This window comes from Epinephelus fuscoguttatus, linkage group LG12 (genome assembly GCF_011397635.1).
Source record: "Epinephelus fuscoguttatus linkage group LG12, E.fuscoguttatus.final_Chr_v1".
In the NCBI taxonomy this organism is placed as follows: Eukaryota; Metazoa; Chordata; class Actinopteri; order Perciformes; family Serranidae; genus Epinephelus; species Epinephelus fuscoguttatus.
The window spans coordinates 22,591,477-22,612,719 of NC_064763.1; the positions used below are offsets into that span (position 1 = coordinate 22,591,477).

Here is a 21,243-nt window from a genome sequence, read left to right on the forward strand (position 1 = left end):
AAAACCACATACTTATCAGTTGTGTACTCAAGATCATACTGCAGATAACCACAAGATGGTTAGCCATTAGTATTTACCAGAAACTTTAAGCTCCCTGGCGATCTACGTCCAGCCAGCTGCTGCCTTAGTTAGGTTTTTGTTTGGAGGTATCGTGTCGATAACCCTAGCCGTTCCTTGTCAAGAAAGTTGACAGTGACTAAAGTTCAGCAATAAATGGTAATGCTGCGTCGCTCATGGCCAGTTAGGACACAGTGTTTCAGAGGGAATTATTTTCACTGGACATAATGATCGGAGAGATTTAAACATGTCTGACTTCAACTGGGGCGGCACGGTGGTGTGGTGGTTAGCACTCTCGCCTCACAGCAAGAGGGTTGCCGGTTTGATCCCGGGCGTGGGAGCCCTTCTGTGCGGAGTTTGCATGTTCTCCCCGTGTCAGCGTGGGTTCTCTCCGGGCACTCCGGCTTCCTCCCACAGTCCAAAGACATGCAGATTGGGGACTAGGTTAATTGATAACTCTAAATTGTCCGTAGGTGTGAATGTGAGCGTGAATGGTTGTTTGTCTCTATGTGTCAGCCCTGCGATAGTCTGGCGACTATAGTCTGGCGACCCTGCCTCTCGCCCGATGTAGCTGGGATAGGCTCCAGCCCCCCCGCGACCCTCAAGAGGATGAAGCGGTTAGAAGATGAATGAATGAATGAATGACTTCAACTGATTTTCCTGGTTGAAAGCTGGTAATTAACACACAACGGACAATTTCCCTGAAATGCTGACCAATCAGAGCGGACTGGGGTTTTTGGGACGGGAGTTGAAAGAGACAGGTGCTAAAAAGGAGCGTTTTAGATAAAAGGGTGAATACAGGTGTTCCAGCACAGTCAGTATAAGGAAAATGGTGCGTTTTAAAAATTAAAGCATGTAAACTTGTTGTAGTAGAAAACCTAAATACAAGTACAAACCTGAAAATGACTGTGATAGGTCATTCCTTTGATGAATGAAACTTGTTTCTGATCAGTATTCAAGATAAATCTAGAGCTTGTGAGATTCTGGTCTGCAACTGTTGTGAAAACCTGATGTCAGTGAAGCTGTAGAACAGGCTGTTAGTAGATGGGAAAGAGTACCATCAGCTGTTGCAGTGAATAAAACATCTTCATCATTTCAGGGGAAAAAGATCTTTTGGATGAAGCCTGGATTGTAGACAACGTGAATGAATGCTGACGACCACAGTAACTTTAAGTGTAACATCATCTTGAAGGCTTGAAGAGGGGTGCAGAGTGCAGATGAGCTGCATGGGGATATAAGGGTTCACACTGAGCCAACATGGAACGATGAAGTGGGGATAATTAATACAAGCATGTAATACCGGTTGATAAAAACAGTCACACTTAAAGAGCTTCAAGAGAGACAACTTTTGGTTTCTGTATAGGTTTCTAATTGGGGTAAAAAAGTGAAAATTAGTCTTTAAAAGGACAGTTCAGATGTTTTTAAATTGGGGTTGTATGAGGTTCTTATCCATAGTCAGTGTATTACCTACAGTACATGGTGGTTTGCACCATGCTAAGTAATATACTGCTGTGGAGGGGGGCAGCAGCAAAACGTATTTTAGCCACCTAAAAAAATTAATAGTAGTTGAAGTGTATGCTGTATTTATAATATTTTCACTTCATTACCTTGCCAGACAGCCCTTTCCAATGAGGAACTTAAGCAGCTAGCTATGCTCTCTTCAAAGCCACCAGACTCCTTTGACAGAAACAATAATTTTACCTCACAGAACACAGGAGCTGCTGGTGTCGCTGCTTTGATTAGTTTGTTGTGTTATTGTGTGACTTTGGTGAATCTGCGCTAACCCTCTACAACACCAAAAACTTGTGTATTTGTTTATTTTCAGTTACTTTCCAGAGTGTGTTTGCTCATTTTAGTTTAGTTTGTAGTACTTTCAGTACTGTCAGGATGTTGGGGCAAGATTCAAGAAGTTCATATAACATTACAAACACAACACTTTGTGACAGTGGTTGACTCCCACTCCATTAAACAAAACTAACATGAAAACTAAAACTAGGTGTGAAACGTTTGAGTTAAATTAAATAAAAGCTAGACTCAAGGGGAAAAAACTAACTGAAATGATATTGTTTATAACATACAGGGAATGTAGTCTTTGTCAATTTGTTCAAATGTGTCAAAATGACATTTGTGCGTACGTTCACTGAGACTGGGATGTCTACATGACTGTGAATCAACCGCCTTCAGAAAGTGTTGTGTAATGTTATATACAAACCTAGACATACTGACAATAATGAAAGTATTAAAAAAACTAAACTGAAAGGAGCTAACGCACTATGGAAACTCACTGAAATCAAGCTGAATTGAGAACAAATATTAAAAATGATATAAAAATAAAAAACAATGAAAAATACAAAAGTGTTTGGTGTTTTAGAGGTTTAGGTCAGATTCACCAAAGTCACCCAACACAAACAAACTGATGGAGGCAGCGGTAGACCAGCAGCTCCCATGTTCTGCAATGTAAAATTACTGTTTTTGACAAAGGAGTCTGATGGCTTTGAAGAGAGCATAGATAACAGTTTTAGTCCCCTGTAGGAAAAGGCTTGTCTGACAGCAAGGCAAAGCGGTGAAATTATTTTATATATAGCATACACTTCAAGTGCTATTGATTTTTTTAAAGTGGCAAACATTCGTTTAGCTGCTGTCTCTGTCCACAGCAGTACTCCCGTCTGCTTCTCCAAACTGGGGGCGTGCATACTGACATCTACTGTAGGTTCTACACTGACCATGTATTTGTACCTCATACAAACCCCCTTAAAAGAATCCTAACTATCCCTTCAATATTATGGACCAGCAGAAAAATCCACAACTGAGGACTTTCTAAATAATGAGAAGAATGTATTTAATATAATACTGGAAATGTATGATAAATAAATATAAATGTGTGTATAGTTTTATAATAAACAGTGTTGTAACTGTAGATTTTACTTGCTGTCAGACTGAGACATATAGGAAGGAAATCTGCAGCAAGCATGTAACTGTGTACAGTGTTACTTCTTTGCTACGGGCACTTGTGTAATGAGTTTTATACTTAAGTTGTAAGACTCAGGCAAGTAGCAAAGAAAGCAATGTCAATGTCTGGAAACTGACCAATCCATTAAATTGGAAAAGGGATTATACATTGTTAACAAAGCTTAGGCAGGCATTTTGAGATAAAAAAAAAAAGGCAAATCAGAACGAAGGGTTTAACAGAACTGCTGTAAAATAAATGTGCAGTGAAATCTGTAAATTGCTGTTTAGAGTAGTCTCTCCAAACAGTGGATAAAATCGACCTCTCGCTGTTTATAACTGTTTAAGGGTTCTGGCAGCTGTTGATTATGTGTTCCAGCAAGCAAGTGTAGCTTATTAGCATTTCAACCTTAACCTGAAACCTGGATTAGCTGAACAGCTTAAAGTATCAAGGGAGGGTTAATGAGGATATGAGTGAAGTTTGTAGGCGGCTGCTGGTGGCTGCGAGCATATCATCTCTCAGATCTCCAACTAAGCACGTTCCCAAGAAGGAAACGGGGGAGAGAGACCAGTCTGGCCATGCGTTAATTACCCCGCTGCTAGCTAGCTTGCTGGAACACAAGTGCACAGTCAGCAGGCACTAATTAGGGTTTCTTTTATTCAAAGTACTGTTTTTATTGAACAAGGTTTACGCAGCAGGGGGCAGGGGCTCATGCTGATGCAAATTGCAATTTTCACACAAGAGCAGGAAATTAGGTCTGAAGCTTCGGCATCAAATTAGACATGTGAGTTTGGTTTCCCACACGAGGCCACCTCCTTACATTTTTAAAGATATTTGAGCAGAGCCTCCCATGCTGATAGATCAAGACCGCAAGACCTTTGAAAAAATGAAAAATATTATCAGGAGAAGAAGATGGTTGCTTTTGATCTCAGTAGGGATTGAGATGTGAAAATCAGCCAAGTGGCCCAGCTGTACTTGCTGTTTGCTCTGCCTGTAAGAACTGAGGACTGACGACCACTTTGTGGTGCTTGAGTCATCCTGCCTTGAGTATGAGCTGTTTTCTTTTTGACCCTTTAGCCCCTTTTCCACAGCCTGTTCAATTCAGGAATGTTGCGGCATCACTCCGCCTTGACATTCTGTATAAAAGATATGATCACAGAATGGAGGGACAGAGTTGTCACCTTTAGGATGGCAACGGAGGTAGTAACGGCACCATATTGACGTCTGTGTGAGGGCCCTGACACACTGTTGGCTGTATGTCAATGTCAGGCTGTCGGTGAGCGTCTGTTGCTCTAGTTTTTGTGGTGTGGTGTGCATCGTTGGCACTAATCGGCCCTTGTCGGCATTGAACCTGGTGGAGCCCATCGGTGAGAGAAATCTCTCTGACTGGCAGTTCAATTCAGCACACGAGAAGGGAAGCATAAGTAAGGAAAGCAAACAAACAACTAAAGTCAAGAAGAAGTGAGATCGAAACAAACTTGTTATATTAGAGTAAATCATTTTCTAACAATTCAGCTCTTTAGCAGAAACACTTTGCAGTTGTTTGTGTTATTGTTCGCCGGTGAACGGTAAATATCATTTGTTCTTTCAACATTGGGTTGTGTTGCTAATGTGCTAACTGGCTAAATAGCATCTTGAATCTGTCATGTTGTTCTTCTGGTTTTCTTTTTTGAACGATGAATTCAGACTACCACTGCCGGCTTCTATGGAGAGTTATTTCCTCTCATGCAGACGCAGAGCATACGTGCTATCTGGCCGAGTTTTGTGGAGACACAGGCGACATGAGGCAATTCAACAGTCAGCCTTGGTCACCACTAGTTCTTATTGGTTTGGGTTTTCAAAGGGAAAGCCGGCGTAACAGGACTGGCGTGACATTCTGTCGACGTGTTGTATGTGCGACCCACTGCTGGGAGATTTAGAAAGCAGCTTGTAGCAGTTAGCAGCTAACTCAAAGAGGAAGAACAGCAACCGAAAATGTTGGTGGACACATTGAGGCCCGGGAGCTCCTTACCCTCCACGCAGAAGACCAGATCAGCTGCTGTATAGCACGGACAGTGAATGATTGTTATTGCCACGTTATGCCAGTGTTGTTGCTTAGACGTGTCGCGCGATATGTATGTTATATGTCACACTAGAGGCCGACACTGTTGTGTTACACGTGAGGCACGTCACACCTCTTTATTTTCTGGAATGCTGACATGCTATCTAAAATCACGCACTGGAGTGGCATGATGACGGTGTTGCTTAGTTCTATATAAAAAGCAAACCCAGCGTGATGAAAGGTCCTTGTTGCAGCCCTATTACGGGATCTCTGTGTAAAAAACGCCATTGCCTCTTTGCATACCTAACCTTCCCTTCAGACAGCCATCATCTGTTAACAGTCAATCCCTGGTGATAAATAGAGCAGCTGCTCTGGCCTTGCCACCGACAGCAACCTGCAAGCTCATAACTTTAAACGACTCCTCTCCTGTGCACAGATTCACCTGCAGGAGAGGGGGCAGTGCACGGCCAGACCTGGAGCTCATGGTGAAAACAGAGCGTCAGAGTGCACTGAAAAGGATAGTGCTCAAGGAGAGACGAACAGGAACACAATTTGGAGCTAATTATGTAAACTCTCCATCTGAGCCTCTTTTTTTCTGAGGGAACTTGTCAGAATAAAGATTTCAAGTGACAACTAGTCCATGAATTTCACCTAAAAGCAGCCAAGCACACCTCTCATGGAGTTAAGCTGTCAAATTATCCTCCATGCTGGGTAAACGAGGGGGCTCTGCAGAGACACGGAGTCCTGTGGACAGCCAGGGGGGAGACGGCAGAGTGTTAACTTGGGGGTTAAGGCCTGGTTCTGGCTGTGTGAAGCAGCGCACAGGGAACTCGAAACACAACAACAACAATGAGACAAACTGCAGACAAAAAAGTGATCTAGAGGGTCTGAATAATGGGTAGGCTTGACTGTACAGATATTTTTCAGCTCCGTTTCTTCTGTGTCACTTTGATAAAAAATGATTTAGTCTAAAATGAAAAACAGCTCCAGTGCTTTTGATGTAATACCGTGTCTGTTAATGATACTTTGAAGAGCGGATGAAAAGGAAAAGCATTATAAGAGAATGACGAGGAGAGAAAAAAATAGATTGAAATTACACTTCTAGGACCGTTAGTGCTGTGGGAAGCACGCTCCATCACCAAAATGGATTACAGCGTTGGGCAGAAAAACAAATTGAACTCCAGTTTGCGCCTCGTGCTCTGATGTGTCTCAGTGTGTCACATAAAGGAAGAGCAGAGAAACGGTGAAGCTGATGGCTGCACTATGTCACAAGCCTGCCTGAGTGAGGCAACAGACGCTGGCACTTAGCAGACTCCCTCACACTCGCTGATCTCCTGGGGGTTGGCTGATTACTGTGATTCTGAAATTACAGTCTTGATGAGCTGGAGCATTTTACAACCCAAAAAAAAAACTGCAGCAGAAATGGGTCAAGCTAGAGTTGAGTTTTTACTCTGAGAGAAACAGGCAGGAGGAAGAGGAGACTTAATATGATTGCAAAAATAAAGCTGACTGGCTGGATGGGCCATAATCAATATCTGGGAAGTGATTGATCTTTTGGATATATATATATATATATAGATATATATATATATATCTATATATATATATATATATAAAAAGCTCGCTGTAGGAAGGACAAAGAAACACAGTAGGGCTGCTTGACTATCAGATCATACTCATAATTATTTAACAAGATTACTCACTGAATTTAGAGACGTTGTGCATTTGTTGGACTTTAAGAAAAAAAAATATAATCTTATTAACAGTGTGTTTCTTTGAACTTGAGTATAATTCAATTGAAAAGCAAATTCAAAAACATTTATAAAAGAAAAAGAGACAAATAAATAAGTTAATTATAATAGAAAAAAAGCCAAATGAGGGATCAGAGTTAAAAATTAACAATAGCTATAAACTCTTTGCACAGTACATTCATGCTCTGTGTTGGAACTATTGCATCGTACCTATCAAATAAATTCAAATAATATATGAATATATACACGGTGCAAGAAGAGAGGGAAAGACCGCATACTGCTGGCAGATGAGCTGTGATGCAATTACTCTCAGCAGCATGCGTGTGAATGGATTACTATATAATATATTTTAATATATTCCTTGCTTTTTCTCTGATGGTCTAAACAAGTCGTTAAATTTGGTGCTAGACCCTTTTTGGCAATTAAGCCACTAGAAGCTCTGAAAAGTTGCTAAATCTAGTGAGAAATTCAGTTGGCAACACTGAGTGCACCCCTGTGAAGGAAAGGGGTGTACTGGGTTTATGACACAAGACAAAATGAGAGCATCATTGCAAAATGGAACTTCTACATATACCCGTTTTGATAAAATGTGAATGTAGGGTTAAATTAAGCAGTAACCTCCGAGGCTGAGAAATGAAGCCAGCGCTCAACTGCCAGAAACTGCAGTTCTTTGAACGGCCACTTGAGGCCGGCTCCAGAGTCAGTCAGTCCCATAGACCCCCATGTTAAAATGTCCATGTTTTCAGCCCGTTACAGAAAATGTTTTGGTCTCTATAGCTAATTTCCCCTTTCATGACAACTGTACTGGGTTAGAATTTTTATAGAAATCACATAGTTATATGTTGGGACCCAAAGTTACAAATATTTAAGTGTGGCGCTGCTTAAGTGACAGGCTGTCTGTGAGGTGTCACTACAGTCTATGAAAAATGGTCACCTCTGGCTCCAAAAATCCAAGATGGCAACAGCTGAAATGTAGTTTTAAATGTATCTAAAAAGTGATAAATGATCAGTTACACTTTTAACGGGCAAGTTTTGTTGTCCAGGTTTTTCAAGCGGAAACACAGATTTAGCTGTACGCACAAAGTAGGGATGTAGGTTAAAGCGCTGATATGGCGAGGCGTAGTCATGAAGAGGCACCTAAGGTAGGTGCATCAAGTCACAGGGGACCTGTACTTTCACCTAAGTTTGAATAATTGGATTAGAATACATAAAGAAAACTACAGGAAAGCTACAGAATGATGTAAGAAATCAAAAAATAATGGACTGACTCTTAAGTTAAAAGTTAAAAATGTGTTTTTGGTGAAAATCCAATGAAAAACAGAAAGGAAACACTGACTTCTTATTACTGTTTCCATTCATCAGTTTGTCATATATTAATCTCCTCCAGTCTCTCTGGTCGGAGCCAGTTAGTCGCTGCCCCTCACACTGTAAAGAGTCCAAGTTTTTTGGCAGTTGAGTTGTGAAAATCAAACACATTGAATTAAGTGGGCCAGCTCTGACTAGTCTGCCATTAAAAACCGGGGCAGCAGATTGCTTCTTAAATTCACTCTCATTACAAGATCATCAGGGCAAAAACCACTCAGCCGCAATCTGTCTGCCAGTCTGACAGTGACTGACTCTCCCTGATGGTGCAAAGTATCCGAGATGGTCAAATCTAACACATGAATGTGGTGATAAAGCGCACACAGGACCGCACTCTTGTGGCAGACAGATCTTGAGGGCCGATGAAGGAGGGAGGAAGGGGGGCCGGTTTTCTGTTCATCAGAAAATTAATGGTGCAGTTCATCCTAATTTCCCTTGAAGATAGATCTACGATCCTGGAGCACAAATATATTCCTTTTCTGTGGTTTTAACACAGAGCTGCAGAAGAGAACCAGGCCAGGGTTGGCATCTGACGTGGGGCGGGCAGCCGGATTGTAACAGCTTGGTTTGTTGTGTGGGATGGTGGTGGTTGTTAATAGTGTGTGTGTGTGTGTGTGTGTGTGTGTGTGTGTGTCCGTGTCCCGAGATACTTACATTTCTGATGTCCAGTGTTCATCTGCGTGTGGGGGAGAAGCTGGAGGGGGAGGTCACCTGGCCCTGGCAGACAGGCCAGCATTTCACACAGACACTAATGCAACATGGGACACACACTTCTCCTCACACTGCAGAGAGAGAAAGAGAGAGGGAGAGGTCAGCAGTCAGACATAACTGCAAGGCAGCACATGGTGCGTGGTGATACAGAGGCTGGGTCCAGACTAATAGAACTCTGTGGCCGATCCCCGGAGGCACAGGGCTGAGGGAGACATCGTTACCTTTCAATTAGAAACTGATTCACACCTGGAGCATCAGGTAAGGTGACATTTGATGCCAATAACAACTTCAATTAAACATCAAACAGCTGAAGTAAAACGGGCAGACTGGGCCTGAGGGGCTGGCAGCTTTAAATCGACTCCGTCCCTCCTCCTCCTCCTCCTCTTCGCCCTGCATGTTAGTCAGCTAGTTGGACCCTGCTACCTGCGCTTTACCTCTCCGCCTCCACCAGACCATTGCGGAGGAAATTAATGACTCCTGTACACTCGAAAAGAACACACTCGAGAGAGCCTGGCGCTGACAAGTTAGTGAGTCTCTGATCGATACTGAAGTCCTCTACACCTCAAAGAGGCCTTTATTTTGGGGACGTTAAACAATGGGGCTGGCTCGGGATGTGGTGAAAAGAAACGAATAAACAGGGCTACAGCTCCAATAAATGCCTGCCACTTTGTGCAATAACCCTGTGTAACAGAGAGGGAGAAAACGTTAGCCATGCTCCACTTGGCTTAGTGCTGTATTCAAAACACCACAGATGCTTGCTTAATCAGCACTGAAGAACAGTCAGGGAGCAAATTAAGTCTACAGAGTCCGTGCCCTCCTCCCCCTTTTTGCTGCGTGGCATCAGAAGAGGGCGGCAAGTGTGCGCAGACAAACAGCGTCTATGAGAGAGGCAATTACCCACAAAACAACCTTGGCATGCCTGTCTGCCGCAGGGTGATGGCTTAAAAGTGTCTTCCCCCCTGCAGGGAGAAGAGACAAGTGGAGGAAAGAGTGACAAAGCGAGAGAGAAAGGTGGAAAGACGGGTGGCGGGTTTGGGGTGGTGGTGGTGGGGGGGCTGAACTTGCTTTAAAAAGCAGGAGCTCAAAAAGGTCAGGATGACAGCTCATTTAAATCCTCCCAGCGAGAGGAGAAAAAAACAAGCCTTAATGAAGCTGCCAGTTCTACACAGGTACCTGAGAGCGTTGCACCTTGGGGTGCTGCAGGGGCAGGGAGGCAGGGGGGGAGACAGGGAGAAAAGGGTAGAGAGAGGGAGACTGGTGGGTGGCGAGGCTGCAGTCTTGTGACAGATCTGAGGATGTTTTGTGCCGTTGATGCTGCGTCACCCTTTCTGTTGCCCAGCGCCCGCCCTCCCACCCTTTCCCCTGCTTTCTGATTTACAGCCTGGACCGCCATATGGCAGCAATCCCTGCCCTCGATTCAGCGTGTCACCATGCATTAACTTTAATTGGCCTGATATGTTATTCTTTTCCCTCGGCCTTGGAAGGATTTTAGGTACATAGCGCCTTGATGTCAGCAGCAGGCAAGATTTCCAGCTCTCTCTCATTTATCAGGGTGCCAAGATTTCACACAAAGATAACAGCAATCTCTTTGACAACAGACAGGTTCGGGGTGGAGAGAAACTAAATATCAAATGGTGGCAAGAGACTGATATGATGTGTGTGTGGAGGGAGGGGGGACACCAGCATTAACTGTCAGTGCATTTGTTGTAAGAACACACACATCAACGCACTACAGGAAAAAAAACAGCCAACGGGCCGTCAACCCGCCCCCTTCCTGCCTCCCCCACAGCGCCCCTGAATGTCAGAAAGCTGTGCAGTGGGGAGTGCAGCGGCAAAGGTCAGCCTATGGTAATGCCCCAGCTGACAATCTGCTTTACAGAGCAGAGCAGGAAGAGATGAAACCCAACAGACAGAAGCCTGACGTCTACTGACTCGCCTATCAGCACCGCTGCCACTGCGACTTCAAATATACATCACACGCCAAACGCTGGTGCTTTCTACAAAGGCGCCCGCCCCCATAGAGGCTTTTTCCAACACATGGACTATTTGTATCACGAGCAGGATGACTTCACCTGATAGTGTCAAGTCCCAACCCAATCACCAGAAAATATGCTGGCATTGTTATTTTCTGCAAACCACATCACAAAAAGTATGTTACATTTGCACATTATTATATAGCAGATACAGATTAGGTTTAGGCACAAAAACAACTTGATTATAGTTAGAAAAAGATTATGTTTTGGCTTAAAATACCCAGTTTTGAGGGAACAATCCCTGCTGGAAATGCAGCAATGGGTCGTTGAAAGACATCCATGTTTTGTGCCTAAAATGCCATAGGAAAAAGCGTTGGGTCCCTAAAAAACACTTACATTTGTGAGCTGAAGAACTGCTGGACAAAAAAGCCACAAATTGTTAAAATATTCCCACATTTGATGCCTAAAAAGCTGCAGGAAATGCTACAAGTCCCTAAGAAAACATCCATATTTTGGGGTGAAAAAGCTACAGGATAAACAGCGATGGGTCCCTAAAAAAAACCCCACATTTGGGAGCTGAAAAGCAGCAGGAAACAAAGCCATGGGTCCCTAAAAAACACCCACATTTGGGAGCTGAAAAGCAGCAGGAAACACAGCCATGGGTCCCTAAAAAACACCCACATTTGGGAGCTGAAAAGCAGCAGGAAACACAGCCATGGGTCCCTAAAAAACACCCACATTTGATGCCTAAAAAGCTGCTGGAAACAAAGCCATGGGTCCCTACACCCACATTCAGGAGCTGAAAAGCAGCAGGAAACACAGCCATGGGTCCCTAAAAAACACCCACATTTGGGGCTAAAAAAACTGCTGGAAACACAGCGATGACTGATTTTGTTGTTTGTTGGTCTCTAACAGTGGTCTGCAGCTTGTCATCCAGACGTCCCCTCCACCTCCCAATTACAAAATCAACTTAAATATTACGTCACTTCACAAATATTAATACAACGTGTATAAAACATACAAATGTAACGTAGCCGTGGTTTGCAGAAACACACATGGCCAATACTTTCTTTTATCCACTGAGCTGCAAGTCCAAGCATGGACTGAGCTTGCTAAAGTTGCCTCTCTGCAGGACGTAATCAACACGTGACTCGACTCAGCTGGTGGCTTCTGCTGAATCGCCCTTTTGACAACCATTGAAGGTGTTTAGCCTGGTCTGTACTGGGGCTCATCTCTCCAGCCATCCACACATCCAGGCAAATAGGTGTCTACCCCGATGGCTTAGTAGCCTTTGTGACATAGAGACACAGCCCCTCCTGTCCTGAGTGGAAACAGAGTTGCATCTGTGAAGGCCAAGCTGAGCCAGCTGGGCCGGCCTGTGGAGCGGGGATTGGCTTGGTGGAGTTTAGCCAGGCGTCTCACACTATCAGCCCCATGCAGACAGACACCACAGGGTTCTCAGAGTATTAGGGGGGCCCCCGTGACTCGGCAAGTCTCCACCAGCTACTTATAGAACCGTTATGAAAGTGTGCGAATAACTGTGTGGCTTTCATTATAGACAAATAAAGGCGAGCAGACAAAGCAGGACTTGAGCAAGTGATGCGCATGGCTTGTGTCATGTGTCAAATTGCTCCCATAAAAGCTGACCTATATTTTCTTTTCATTCCTCGGTGGGGAAGGAGAAAAAGAAAGCCATCTGAAAGTTAAAAAAAAATGTGAAAAAGAGAGGAAGGAAGAGGATAGACGGAAGCCATTTAGAAAATTAAGACCAGCTGACTGCATTTATAATCTTTATGAATCTTTTGATCAATATCCTCCTCATCAACTATGATCTGCATTTGTTAGAAATTTGGGAATTGCATCAGGCTAATTGCATTGGAAATCATCTATTACAATATCCACCAGCAGCAAGGAACACGAGGATTGTGCACCAAAAATAAGCTCATTAGGATGTGCACAATATTAGTGGAGAAAAACAATACTATAAAAAACAGGTGAGAAAATATGTTTGGTTGCTGGTTGAATATTAACAGCTTTTCTATACCAATTAAAAGCAAAAGCAATTAGGAGAACCAAGTCACCATGTTGTACATTGCTTGTGCTAACGGCTGAAGGAGAGGAGAGTGGAGGAAAGAGCAGGCTGCTGTTATTCTAATTGCATGTTTACCCCCAGGTTATAGGTCTGAAATAGAGCCAAGAAAAAAAATGTTGCAGTAGAAATTCAATGCAACTTCACTGTGTTGATTCTCTCAGGGACAGAGAGAGTGAAATTACTTTTCTTTGCGAGCCGAGTCTCTGAATAGGAGGTAAAGAAAGAGAAGGAGCGGGAAACAGAGAATAGCTTTTTACCCTTGAATACCAAGCCAGAGTGTTCTGTCAAAAGAAAGAGGAAAGAAAGCCTTGGTTCTTGAGAACGTTAGGAAGAAATGACACATCGGAGTGTATGGCCTTCATTAGCCCATCAGGCTTTATAAACAACAGAGGTAGAAAAGGATTTATTTTGCTTGCAGAGGGCCACGGGCATGTTAGGCTACGACAGGCTGGTTTATGGTCTCACACAATGGATCCTGATGACTCCAGCACATCCCGAGGCATTTGGGATGGGACGCTTTTTCAGCCAGCAGAGACCCCTCATCAACGTGGACTGTTATCTCGCACCGAAAGAGAAAGGGTGAGAGACGGTCATGATAGTGAGGGGAAGACAACCATCCCAAACTCGCACACAAATTGAGAGACTGTAAAATAGTGGTTTCCAAGTTGCGGGAGTGTCAGGCATAAAACTGTCAAACAAGGAAACTGCTGCAGTAGTGTGGGAGAGAGGAAGACAGCTACTTGAAACTACTCTTCTTTAGAGGGAGGGGAGGGGTCTGTGAAACAACTGGGAGGCTGTATGAATGCTCAGTAACTAACTGATGAAAAAGTGACAGTTCCCTGAGGTGAGATGGTGGATGTGGAGCGGAGAGAGACAGCATGCCCCTGGAATAATGCACAGTCCACAGCTGGATCGGCAGAATCTTTGCATACGTGTCAGATACGGAGAGTTGGTTTCACGATGGGAACACGGGCTCTTAGAGGAGCTGTGTACCATGAAACTGAGACGCCAAAGCATGAGGCCTCCTCTTATCAGAGTGACCTCATTCCTCCACTCTTGTCTTTACATCAGTGGTTTGGAGCTTGCCGCTTGGGTGATGTCCACTGCTCCCCACTGTGGACAAGATGACAGTAATGGTGGTGAAATGAGAGGATGAGGAGATATGAGTGTCCTGGCCTGGCCTGGCTATCTATGCCGGAGCTATGTCATGGCCATTACCCGTCCACCACGTCAGCGCTGCAGGGACAGCCAGCCAAGGTCCATTCTTCAACTTAGGGTCAGTTTCACTAACAGCCACTTAAGCCCACTTGTCTTTCCAAAGAGCCCTACAAATGTGGAAGGTAGAGCTAAGTGTGCTCAGTCATGTCAAGTCCGGCCAAGGTCAGGCGGGCAGACAGAAAGTGCTGGCAGCACCGCATGCGTGGCGTCATGAATGCCAAAATGCCGCGGCCCCTGGCTGTGCCGTTTGACAGACATGTTTACACCTGATAGAAAATGCAGTGTGGACGGCCTGCCAAAACAGAGGGGATCCAAAGTGAGGGGTGCCAGCCTAGTTATTTATTTATCTGCTGCAAATCCATCCAGAGTGCAGCCAGAAGCTGGGCATGCCTCAGTGAGGAATAAGCCGGCCTGCTCTCAGACATGACAGTCTTAAACCACATGAGGAAAAGGGAAAAAAAAAAAAAAAAAGATGACATATAATAAAAGAAAAGGAAAGCGAACTGATCTCATGAAGCAGCTCCGAGCTTAGATTTGATTTACTCACACTCTTAATACATCTCACACTAATTAATGATTAACACATGAAATGAGTCGAATTAATCAGAGTCTAAAACCATCCATGACGACGTTTAGAGGCTGAACAGCACTTACTTAAAACAATTTGATGGGGTAGCTGGGACTTGGAAGCAAATGTTGACAGAACTGAGAATCTGCAGCCATGCCATAGTGAGGCAGTGGCTCAACTAAATGCTAACATCAGAAAGCTAATATGCTGACAATGTCAATGCTAACATGCCGATCTTTAACAGGTTCACCATGTTCATTACCCTAGTTTGGTAGCATGCTAACATTTGCTAATTGGTGCAACAAAACACAAAGTACAGCTGAGGTTGATGGGAATGTGATTACTTTTGCAGGTTATCTGAACATGAACCAAAGGATCTGGCAAATTAAAATTTTTACAGAATGACAGAGTGAAGGAACTTATGTGCTCATTTTCAGATTCATAACTGTATTTTGGGTTTTTCCTAGAACATATTTACATGCTTTGATCTTCAAAAACCACTTTATTTTCCTCATATTGTCTGTGCTGGAACACCTGTATTTCTCCTCTGTCTGAAATGCTTCATTTTAGCGCCTGTCTCTTTAAAGGTGTGCTATGCAGGATTTTGCTAAAAACAATGTATAGACTCTTACACAAATAAGCCCTCTCAATTATCACTTACGTATTTTTATGCACAGACTCTGCTCTCTGTCTGCATTTCCTTATTTGCTGCGTTTGGGACATTTATGGCCTTGTACTCCCACAGTGCTCAGGTGAGGCTGGAGATTTTTAAAAAGGTTAAGACCCGGTGCCAGACTGTGAATGGCAGGCCTACTAGAGTCACAGCACTGAAAAATGCAAATATAGTGAGGCAAAAACACAAAACATGAGGTTGGGTTGACTTTACTTTTACTTTCACTGGTAATCATTTACAAACAGTAACCAACATTTCTTCGCCCTCCCAAAGAAGTGTTTCTGAGTCTTCTGCACCTGTGCTCTTGGCGTCTCTGTGCTGTCACTGCATTCAAGAAATGACTGTAACGGAGAACAGCAGCAGAATCTACCATTTACCATCACCAACAAAAGCTTATTGACTTAAATCTTCACAACCAGACATGTTCCAGCAGAAATATGATCCGAATCTGTGAGAAATTTACAATATCAGCAGTTTACACTGTTCCCTAACGTTAGCATGTAGCTACATGTAGCAGCGTATGCAATGTAAACACCGAGTTTTTAGAACAATTGGGAATCCTGAGGTTTTTGCTCACAGGGATTACTTCTACATACCTTTACCTCATTATTTAAACTTTGGCCACATTTGAAATAAACATCCTACATTGTAACGTTATTTATTCATGACAGGACATAAGGAAGAGCATAATTGGTCCCCTTTAAGGGATGACCAAAGTTATTTTAAGTTGATTCTGAAGAAGAACGTGAATTTCTGTACCCATGTTCGTGGCAATCCATCCAACTGTTGTAGAGATATTTCACTTTAAACCACAAATTTGAAGCTTGTGATGGCACTAATGGAAAAGTCTGGGAATCATCAAAGTCATTAGGACACATCAGATGGATCCCATCAATCAATATCTGAACAAAATGTTGCTAATCCAGCTTGGTCCATTAATGTACAATTTTTTGGTCAATAGCTGCTGAGATATTTGACCAAAGCGGTGGACTGACTGATGGACCAAAGAAACAAACATTGCCGTTGTTAAAGGCACACTGCACTAGCTTTGTGTATTGGATATGCCTGGTGACAACAGAAACACTGAGAAGTGCAGGAATGCAAGTAAACACCACAGAAGAGACTTTTTTTATCCTCCGGAGAAACTTCAGCCTTCTGGTAACCATCAGATCACACAACTCAGAGACGTCGCTCATACATATGAGAGCAACACACTGCTCCCTTTCATGTCCTCTGTGGTGCCACTGCATCGTTGTGTTATCTTCACATATTCCCATATCACACCAGACGACAATGTGCTGAGTCACATGCTGCAGTGTCAGATGCCAGACTGAGGGGTTTGGTACAGGACTAGGATGGCATGGCTAGAACAACACAGATATACAGATACTAGTTAATCTACTATCTGTTTGTGTGTGTGTGAAAGAAACTGTCAGACTCCAGGCAGCTGGTTTTTCAAGTTGCGCTCAGTTATAAATCGCAGACAGACAGGATGAAGAAACCTAAACAAACAGATGAGCCTTTGTTGAACTGATCCACTGCAGATTTTCAGCTGACAAAGAAATATGTATCTAATATGAAGTAGACAAAAATGAAAAGAGCCTTGTAATCCTGACAGCAATTTTGTGCCTGAACCAGGAATGTCAGTTTTGATTAATTCTGCTTTCAATAGGCAGAAACCCATTAACCAGCAACTAACTGGTTAATTTTTAAGGGAAAAAAGTAAAATGAAGTGAAATACAAGAGGCCTTTCCTTTTAGTGCGGCGCACCATTGACTCGGTGAGCTTCAAGGCTTGGATATACTCTTCGCATTAAACGTCTGCAGACAGCTGCAGTCAAGCAGCCCCATTCATGGTACAGTTAAGGGTCTGCATCAGCCCCCAGCAGTAAACAGGAGGGCTGGGAGGTGAGCTTACCATCCTCCTGCTGCCAACATTGGATGGAGGTGAAACTAAGAAGAAACCTCTGGGTCAGGAGTGCATGTATGTCAGATATCTACCTTAAAACTAACTTCACCGGGGTACAGCGGTTGTAGCTGGCATGACCGCACACTACAGAGTGGAGCAAGAGATTGGAACATGCACAGTTGGCACGCTTGCTATGCACGGTCACAAAACATGGGCTGCACATGGACATCTGCATATGGGACCGTGCGGACCCTCCTGGACGATGACATGGATGATGACATAATAATATCCCTAACCCTTGCAGACACAGAAACTATGAGTTGGCCCTTAGTGCCGCATTTCAACGTGCTGTCCATTTAGAGGTGGTGAATTTTTTTTTCTTTTTTTTTGTGATGTGAAAGTCATGCCTTGTTTTATTTTCTCTTGACTTTGCAGACAGAAATCCAGCTAGCCGTGTTAACATAGTGTCCACTGCCCACTCTCCAGTCTCAACTAGTTGGCTAACATTAGCCTTGGCCACTCTGCACTAGAGCTTAGATTCTCTGCCCGAGCCCGGTCCGACCCGGCTTGGGCCCACGTGCCGGGTCGGGCCGGGACCCCCACCCCTCTGACGGGCCCAGGCCAGGCCCGGTCAGATATGAGAGAGAGAGAGAGTAAACTCGCAGGACTTCCGCGGCACTAACGCGCTCGGTGTGTCCTTAGCGTTAATTATAACAGCCAACTTATTGAAAAATGTCGGGTTTAAATCGGGCTCGGGCCGTTAATTACAGTTAATTGGACGGGCCAGGACGGTCCTGGACATAACGTGCACAGGCTCGGGCCGGGTTGGGCTGAATTTTTTGGGCCCGATATAAGCTCTACTTTGCACTGGGTACCACCCAGGACAGGTGGGCGCTTGCTAGCGGAACTGCTCATTTGCGATTACTGCTGGTGACGCCGTTCCAACCCATGGTGGCAGGACTGCATTGCTGCCAAAACATAGTGGCCACCTTACTGTTTCCCCACATCTAGCAGTTTAATTTTGAGCTGCAAAATCCCTTTAACTAATCAAACTAATTGTTAACTTTTTTGGCACACTGCTAGCAGTGCTAACATAACATTTACAATGCTTAAGGGGGTTTATGGCTCAAAATTGGGCTGCTGGGCGGAAACCAAAAGGTGGGCGAAATGTTTTTGCAGCAAGGCTGTTAGGTCGGGACGCCAGTAGGAGCAGTAATTGCTGAACAACTGGTGCTGCTGACCAATGATAGCTCCCACCAGACCCAGGTGGTGCACAGTGCAGTCATCTGAAGAGTAGCAAAACTAACCTATAGTCCTATATTCTCAACTAGCTTTGCCCTGGGGCACCGTTATAAAACGACAGGAGGCAAGGTGCCAGTTAGTAAACAAACAATCCATAATAATACCAGTATATATAATAAATTATTTGCCTGTTTTCAACCTTTCGAGTGTGTTGTACACAGGGTTTTTTGTTTTGTTTTGTTTTTTTTATTAAGATTTGAGGACACTTGGGGTTCAACCCATACCTCTGTCAGGGTGTTCAGGATATCCTCTGTTGGCTTTTTCTTTTTTTTTAATAATCAAACTCTTTTTTAATGCTTCTTTGTCCACTCTGGCACCTTATTTACATTCAAAGAACAACAAAAATTCCCAGTGCGCAATAATTTGTTTTAATCGTGAATTAGAAAATGGTCGGTGGGCCATCTGGCACCCTTTCCGTGACTTGAGTATCACTGCTATAGACCGACATGAGTAACCAGTCAAAAATATTCGCAGCTGTTAACAGATTAATGTCACCCATCTCGTACAAAATAAATGTTCTGAAAATACACTTTGGCTAAGAGGAAATTATGCAATTAGCCCTCTACATTAAATTCCTCTCAAGTCCGAAATAGAAATGAGCCCAGTTGCCCATCAGAGGTTTAAAAGCAGACTTCTGAGCACGTCCTAACTATTTGACTGTAAGTTGGCCAGACCTTTTCCCTGGTTAGCGGGAAATAACTCAATGTGCTGAGAGCTAAAGCGCTGCAGCATTGTTCCAGCTGGCGGAAAAAAGGGGAAATGAAGATGGAGTGGTTTGATTTCATTTGTTAGCAGGTGCATCCATTTTGTGTTCTTCCCCACACCCACCTCGCCTCTCTCAGTCAAAGCGCTTATCAGAAATTGGACACCCCAGTGACAAATTGAGCCTGCGATTAAAGGGAGAAAGAGGAAAGCTTTGTTAAGTGCTGCTGATTGGGATCCCAGGCTGCCCTCACACATCAGACATGTGTGTGTGTGTGTGTGTGTGTGTGTGTGTGTGTGTGTGTGTGTGTGCGCATGTATGCTTGGTTCAGAGCCAATAGCAGAGCTGACACCACCACCTCCTCTTCTCCCATTTTCCCCTCTCTCCAGGTGTTCCCACGGCTTACATTTCTGCTCCGAGTACTCAGCAAACAAAACCAAATCAATGCAGCTGTTCTCCCATCTCACTTTCTCACACATATATATACAGTACATGCATAGGAAATTACACAGGCAAACCTACATACACACTAGTGATTCTCCCTGCAGGAATAATGACCTCCTCTACTATCTCCAGTGTCTTCTTATTGACATGTACGCTGTGTTTAACAGAGAAAAAAGTTAAGCCTCTGTGTGTTTGTCCCACCCAGACCCATATTATTGACCCAGCATTAACCAGCCCTGGCCTGTTTGCGAGGCTGATTTAAGAGCAGGGTCAGAGCAGCTCTGCTCGGCAGAACCGTGCGAGCGCTGACTCTCACAAATCATCCTAAAAGGGCTTAACGCACAAAAACAGCTTCCAGTGTTACACAGGCCTGCTGTGAGAGATTTATCCACTTTGCCATTATACTAACTGGCCTCTCTCTCCCATACGAGCTGCATATATACCGACTCACACACACATAAAGAAAAAAACCCTTATTAGACTTATGCCTGGTCCAACTCTGCAGAGGGACTCACTCAACCTTTAAATATTCTACATTAAAAACATCATCTTGTTTACCTTAAGTCCTTGGTTTTATTGCTGACACATTGCTCACTTACTGTTGGTTTAAACACCTTAACGTCTTAACTGTGACTTCTGACATAATGAAAGTCTACATCTGTGGAATTGACATCAATTTTTATGCTTTCTGACACTCAGTCACTCATAAACGATGAATTTTAGAAAACCAGAGCTTCGTCTTAAAGGGTAAGTTCAGTATTTTTCAACCTGGACCCTATCTCCCAACGTTTTTGTGTCTAAGTGACTAATAGGAACAACAGTTTTTGAAATTGGTCCATTATTGAGCAAGAAGAAACAGGCTGCATGTTCACAACAGGAATTTAAGTCCACTAAAAGTGTTTGCTTTTGCCGCTGACAGGCTCAGATTGTTGTTCTGAGTGTCTGATAACACATGGACCAGAGATAAACCTTTTTGTTAGAGAGTAAGATCCTTTTTTGAAAACCAGGAACAGCCCTGAAACAAGCATGTTCAGTGGGCAGTCAGTTTAAAGAAACAGTAATTTTATCCTTGTAAAGAAACTCAATTAAAAGTCTCCAGAAACAAAGTAAAACAAAAAACATCTTAATTCATCTTTCCACTGTTCCAGCAATTGCCAACTCTGGTTTGGTTGAAATAAACCTTTAATTCACCCACTTTGGTGTGAAAATATTCTGACCTGTACACTCTAAAATTACTGTTCATTGAAATGAAGTCTGGTGGTTTTGCCAATTGCAATTTCAGGGCTATTTTTGGTTAAACAAAATGGATCCTACTCTCCAACAAAAAGGTTTATCTCTGTAGGGATCCTTTACATAATGCTGTCAGACACTTAGAATAACAATCTGAGCCTGTCAGTGGCAACAAACAAGCATGTTTAGTGGGCATACATTGACAGTACGAACATGCCTGACTTGTACCGTCGCAGCCTGTATCATGGCTGCCACCTGCAGTG

At 43.6% G+C, this 21,243-nt stretch overlaps 1 protein-coding gene across 3 annotated transcripts in view; it reads right to left on the reverse strand.

The window, feature by feature from the left end:
* fam222ba (family with sequence similarity 222 member Ba) overlaps positions 1-21,243 on the reverse strand; it is a 50,657-nt gene that overhangs the window by 8,802 nt on the left and 20,612 nt on the right. For all 3 annotated transcript variants that reach the window (XM_049592401.1, XM_049592402.1, XM_049592403.1), the window contains exon 2: positions 8,813-8,940. In XM_049592401.1, the coding sequence (XP_049448358.1) occupies positions 8,813-8,894 (82 nt within the window). In that variant the 5' untranslated portion in view covers positions 8,895-8,940. The remainder of the gene's footprint in view (positions 1-8,812; positions 8,941-21,243) is intronic.